General features: G+C 38.5%; 1 protein-coding gene across 1 annotated transcript in view; it reads right to left on the reverse strand.

Annotated features, from left to right (window-relative positions):
- Positions 1 to 6,057, reverse strand: part of CHMP2B (charged multivesicular body protein 2B) — a 29,758-nt gene extending 23,701 nt beyond the window's left edge. The window contains exon 1 of the mRNA XM_060770546.2: positions 5,895 to 6,057. Coding sequence (XP_060626529.1) covers positions 5,895 to 5,928 — 34 coding nt within the window. The 5' untranslated portion in view covers positions 5,929 to 6,057. The remainder of the gene's footprint in view (positions 1 to 5,894) is intronic.
- Between the last annotated feature and the right edge of the window lie 460 nt (positions 6,058 to 6,517).

Genomic DNA, 6,517 nt, shown 5'->3' on the forward strand with positions numbered 1-6,517 from the left:
CACATACACACACATATATAAATTAATCAGTAACTTGATATTAAACTTGGCTAATTAAGCAAGATTTTGATAATGGTTAGAGTATTACCTAATTATCGGACAGGATTTGAATGAGCATTAGAATGCTAATAATAATGCTGGATATCTTGATAACAGGAACTGGCTGGTTTAAATGTTTATATTTATATTGTTTTGAGAGGGAAAATAGCTTTTTAAACTGCTATTTATTAATGTTTATACTAGTGTGTTATTTTAATTGTATTAAATGATAATTGTTTATTGTTTATATTATTTTCTGTATCTGTTTATTGTTATAAGCCACCCCGAGTCCCTTCAGAGAGAGGGGATGAGATATAAATAAAGATTATTATTATTATTATTATTATTATTATTACTACTACTACTACTACTACTACTGCTACTACTATTCTGAAGTGCTTCTCTCTGTGAGTAATACAGTACACTCCCAAATAATAATAATAATAATAATAATAATAATAATAACAATAATATCACAATCTGACAACTGCAAAAGGCCACCTTACTTGGATCTGCACACATCATTCGAAAATACATCACACAGCCCTAGAAGCTAGGGAAGTGTTAGACTCGTGATTTTGTGATACGAAATCCAGCATATAGATATTGTTTGCTGTGGCATACTATGTGTCAGTAAAATCATAAGAATAAATTTTACTTATACCCCGCCATCATCTCCCATAGGGACTCAGGGCATCTTACAAAATAGCATACCATGGTGCCATACAACACATAAAACGCAATGCATCAACATTAAAATCAATATCACATTAATTCACCGGAAATTAAACAACCAGAACTCTCAAAATTAAATAAACTAAGACTCCATTCAGAAAGTGGTTCTTGTAATACAGTAAAAACTATACTAGATTAACTTTGTCTTTATTTGCTTTTAACTGCTGTCTTCCAATACGAATATAATAATAATAATAAAACTTTATTTGTATTCCACCCTATCTCCCCAGAGGGACTCAGGGGGGATTCCAACATACAACAACAAACATTCAATGCTTCCATAAAGCAAACAAGTACCACCATTAAAGTAAAGGTTTTTCCCTGATGTTATGTCCAGACGTCTGGGGGTGGTGCTCATCTCCATTTCTAAGCCAAAGAGCCAGCATTGTCCGTAGACACCTTCTAGATCACGTGGCTGGCATGACTGCATGGAATGCGCTTACCTTCCCGCTGGAGCGGGATCTACTCACATTTGCATGTTTCGAACTGCTAGGTTGGCATAAGCTGGGGCTAACAGCGGGAGCTCACTCCGCTCCCTGGATTTGAACATGTGACCTTTCGGTCAGCAAGTTCAGCAGCTCAGCAGTTTAAACCACTGTGCCACTGGGGGCCTTGTACCAACATTATAACCCCCCCCCCAAAAAAAACCCCTTCTATTAAAACAAAATTAAATCCTAACATCAATAAATTAAACCAATAATAATCAAATAAAAAATACAATGATTTAAAATCTGAAAGCGGGTTAAAGCGCTGACCTTGCTGACCAAAAGGTCAGAGGTTTGAATCTGAGGAGTGGGGTGTGTTCCCGCTGTTAGCCCCAGCTTCTGCCAACCTAGTATTTGAAAACATGCAAATGTGAGAATATCAATAGGTACCGCTTTGACAGGAATGTAACAGTGCTCCATGCAGTCATGTCAGCCACATGACCTTGGAGGTGTCTATGGACAACACCAGCTCTTCGGCCTAGAAATGGAGATGAGCACTATCCCCCTAGAGTCGGACACAACTAAACTTAATATCAAGGGGAAACCTTTACTTTTACTAAACATTCACATTAATTTATAAAAGCTAACAATCGTTCACAAGATAATGTAGCTTGGTTTTGTGACCAGAGTGGTTGTATGGATGTCGAGTCAATACAAAGTTTACGGTGTAGGGGGGACAGTATGAGGCCTAATTTTTAATAGCAACTCCCAAGTAACCAGAAACTGCAATGATCTGACATCCACCAAACCCCTATATGGCTGCTAGTCCATTGTATATAGGAAATGCTCTACGAATATAATAATATAATATATTGTATATACATATAATATTATAATATTATAATGTAATACAATATAATACTAATAATAATACAATATTTTAATTATAATTATATATTTTATATTATACTAGCTTGGGGACCCGGCGTTGCCCGGGTTATTAGAGAAAGTGGGTAATGGCGGTTCTGTATGCCAAGTTTGGACTTTATTGGTCTTTGGATAACGGCTGCATTATTTTCAGGAAGTGAGTGAAGGTACCTGAAGTCCCATCATCCATGGGCCATCCTCCTACAAACAGCAGCAGGATATAGAGTGGGTGATGGGGGCTCTGTGTGCCAAGTTTGGTCTTTATCAGTCATTAGATGAGGGTGGCAGTGGTGTCAGTAAGTGAGTGAAGGTACTGTAAGTCCCATCATCCATTGTCAAATTCTTCCAAACCGCACCAGGATGTAGAGTGGGTCATGATGGGTCTCTGTGTAAATTGTGGTCCTGATCCATCATTGTTGGCAGTTGTAATGGTCTTAGGAAGGGAGTGCAGGTATTGCAAGTCCCATCGTCCATGGTGCACCCTCCTTCAAACTGCACCTGGATGTAGAGTGCATCATGGAGACTCAGTGTGCCAAGTTTGGTCTTTATCGGTAATTGGATGAGCGTTGCAGTGGTCTCAGGAATTGCGCAAAAGTACTGCAAGTCCCATAATCCATGGTCTATCCCCAGCCAATCCCCAGGAGGTAAAGTGGGTCATGAGAGGTCTATGTGGCAAGTTTGGTCCTGATCAGACATTGGATGAGGTTAACAGCGGTCTCAGAATGTGAGTGATGGTACTGTAAGTCCCATCATCCAAAGTCGATCCTCCTTCAAACTGCAGCAGGATGCAGAGTGGGTCATGGGGGCTCTGTGTGCCAAGTTTGATCTTGATCAGATATTAGATGAGGGTTGCAGCTGTCTTGGGAAGGGAGTGGTGGTACTTCAAGTCCCATCATCCATGGTCTGTCCTCCTCAAAAGTGCACCAGGATGTAGAGTGGGTCATGGGGACTCTGTGTGCCAAGTTTGGTCTTGATCAGTCATTGGCAAGGATCTCAGTGGTCTCAGGAAGTGAGTGAAGTGACTGCAAGTCCCATCATCCATTTTCAAATTCTTCGAAACCGCACCAGGATGTAGAGTGGATTATGCGGGCTCTCTGTGTAAATTGTGGTCCTGATCCATCATTGTTGGCAGTTATAATGGTCTTAGGAAGGGAGTGCAGGTATTGCAAGTCCCATCGTCCATAGTGCATCCTCCTTCAAACTGCACCTGAATGTAGAGTGCGTCATGGAGACTCAGTGTGCCAAGTTTGGTATTTTTTGGTAATTGGATGAGGGTTGCAGTGGTCTGAAGAATGAGCAATGGTACTGCAAGTCCCATAACCCACGGTCCATCCCCGGCCAAACCACACCAGGACGTAAAGTGGGTCATGAGAGGTCTCTGTGCGAAGTTTGGTCCTGATCAGTCATTGGATAAGGTTAACAGTGGTCTCAGAATGTGAGTGGTGGTACTGCAAGTCCCATCATCCATGGTTCATCCTCCTCCAAACTGCAGTAGGATGTCGAGTGGGTGATGGGGGCTCTGTGTGCCTATTTCGGTCTGTATTGGGAGTGTTCTGACCCAGCCCCCTCTGGCCTTTCCTTTCCTCTCTTTCTCATCTCGGAATGTTGGATTTGAGGCTGGCCAATCAGAGACCATATGCAAATTTCCTTCTGTCATGCCCCGTTTCTGCCATGAACCCTCTTCTCCACCAGGGGCTCCTATTGAAGCTGGCCAATCAGAGACCATATGCAAATAGCTCCACAGCGGCAGCCAATCAGAATCTTGGAACTTTCAGGCTAGCCAATCAGAAAGCTGCCACAAACACGTCCGCCCTCCACACTTCCGCCCTCCGCACTTCTGCCCTTCGCATACAAACACTCTTCTTTATTATATATATAGATAGATGTAATATTACTCATAATATTACAATACAATGGTAAAGTACAATATAGTAATATATAATACTGATATTCTACTATGCTAATAATATATACTGTATATACATATAATATTTATAATAATATTACAATATAATTGTATAGTACAATATAGTAATATACAATACTGATATTGTACTATGCTAATAATATAATATATTTTATGTATATATATCTTGTAAGCCACTCTGAGTCCCCTTCGGAGTGAGAAGGGTGGGATACAAATGTAGTACATAATAATAATAATAATAATAATAATAATAATAATAATAATTTATACAGCATAAACAGTGTGCAGCAGGATAAAAAGGCAATAAATAAAATAAACAGCACATAGGATCCTTTTGGGAAAGTGAATCAGTAGCCAGAAAAGTTTCCTTGTATAATTATAATTATATATTTTATATTACATGTAATATTATGAATAATATTACAATATAGTACAATATAGTAATATATAATACTGACTGTACTATGCTAATAATATAATATATTGTATATACATATAATATTTATAATACTATAATGTAATACAATATAATACTACTACTACTACTACTAATAATACAATATTATAATTATACTTATATATTTTGAATTACATGTAATATTACTAATAATATTACAATATAATGGTATAGTACAATATAGTAATATATAATACTGCTATTGTACTATGCTAATAATATAATATATTGTATGTATATATCTTGCAAGCTGCTCTGAGTCCCCTTTGGAGTGAGAAGGGCAGCATATAAATGTCGTAAATAAATAAATAATAATAATAATAATAATTAATAATAATAATAATAATATATACAGCATAAAAAGGCACTACATAAAATAAACAGCACATAGGGTACTTTTTGGAAAACGAATCAGTAGCCTGAAAAGCTTCATTGAATAATTATAATTATATATTTTATATTACATGTAATATTATGAATAATATTACAATATAATGATATAGTACACTATAGTAATATATAATATTGACATTGTACTATGCTAATAATATAATATATTGTATATACATATAATATTTATAATATTATAATGTAATACAATATAATACTACTAATAGTAATACAATATTATAATTATAATTATATATTTTATATTACATGTAATATTATTAATAATATTACAATATAATGGTATAGTACAATATAGTAATATATAATACTGATATTGTACTATGCTAATAATATAATACATTGTATAATTGTATATATCCAATATAATATATTGTATATAATGTATTGTATATTGTATGTATATATATCTTGTAAGTTGCTCTGAGTTCCTTTTGGGGTGAGAAGGGCGGCATATAAATATTGTAAATAAATAAATTATTATTATTATTTATTTATACAGCATAAACAGTGTGCAGCAGTATAAAAGGGCAGTACATAAAATAAACAACACATAGAGTCCTTTTGGGAAAGTGAATCAGTTGCCTGAAATGCTTCCTGGTGTGCCAATACATGATGATGATGATACATACACTCATGAGTCATGCTTATTACCATTCTCTCTCTCTGGGTTTCAGTGGCACAAACAACCACTCAAATGGACCTTTGCAAAGCGACAACCCCCAGGGTTCCAAAGCTGGTGGAGGGGTATCAAACTGGGTTAATTATGTAGTGCAGATCCTCTTTGAGCTCTCAGGGTTGGCTTATGCCTTAAGGAGCAGCAAGGCTACTTCGGGGAAGGAGTGAAGCCTTGCTGCTCCTTAAGGCATAAGCCAACCCTGAGAGCTGAAGTATGATGGTGAGGATGGCTCCTCCTGGGGATGGAAACACCGAAGGACGACCACCACCAGCAGAGAAGCCCATTCCCCGCACTCACCATCCACCGTTTTCTTCTTGAACAGCGAAGCCATTTTCCCAGGCAGCGACTCCCTCTCCCAACCGCAGTTGCTGGGGCTTTTTCCTTCCTGCTTCTCAGGTGACCAGGAAGCGGCTGCGAAAGAGGCGGAGGATGAGGCGGCGGGGAGGGACCGGCATAGCCGCGGAGGAGGAGCCCAACCCGGATGCGCGGAAGGAGCCTCACCCCCTTCGGCTCCCGCTCCGTCTCCCTCCCTGCTGCCAACGCCACGGCTCTGAGAGTTCGGCGTCCTTTGCTGCAAGGATCGAGCGGCTTGCAAAACTCAAACGCCCTTATTCCAGGGCAGTTTAAAGAGGGCTCAACATTGCATTCATTCTAGTTGCAGTCATACACTTACTGAATTGGCTAGAGGAGATGTTCTTTCTATGTAACACTTTTTTTTTTTTGGGTGGGGGAGGGGATTGCTGAATGGCCATGTTCCAGAAGCATTCTCTCCTGACATTTCGCCTGCATCTGTGGCAAGCATTCTCAGAGGTTGGGTGGTCTGTTGGAAACTAGGCAAATGAGTTGTTGTAAGTTTCCCAGGCTGTATGGCTATGTTCCAGAAGCATTCTCTCCTGACATTTTGCCTGCATCCATTGCAT

This window comes from Anolis sagrei, chromosome 3 (assembly GCF_037176765.1).
Source record: "Anolis sagrei isolate rAnoSag1 chromosome 3, rAnoSag1.mat, whole genome shotgun sequence".
Classification (NCBI taxonomy): Eukaryota; Metazoa; Chordata; class Lepidosauria; order Squamata; family Dactyloidae; genus Anolis; species Anolis sagrei.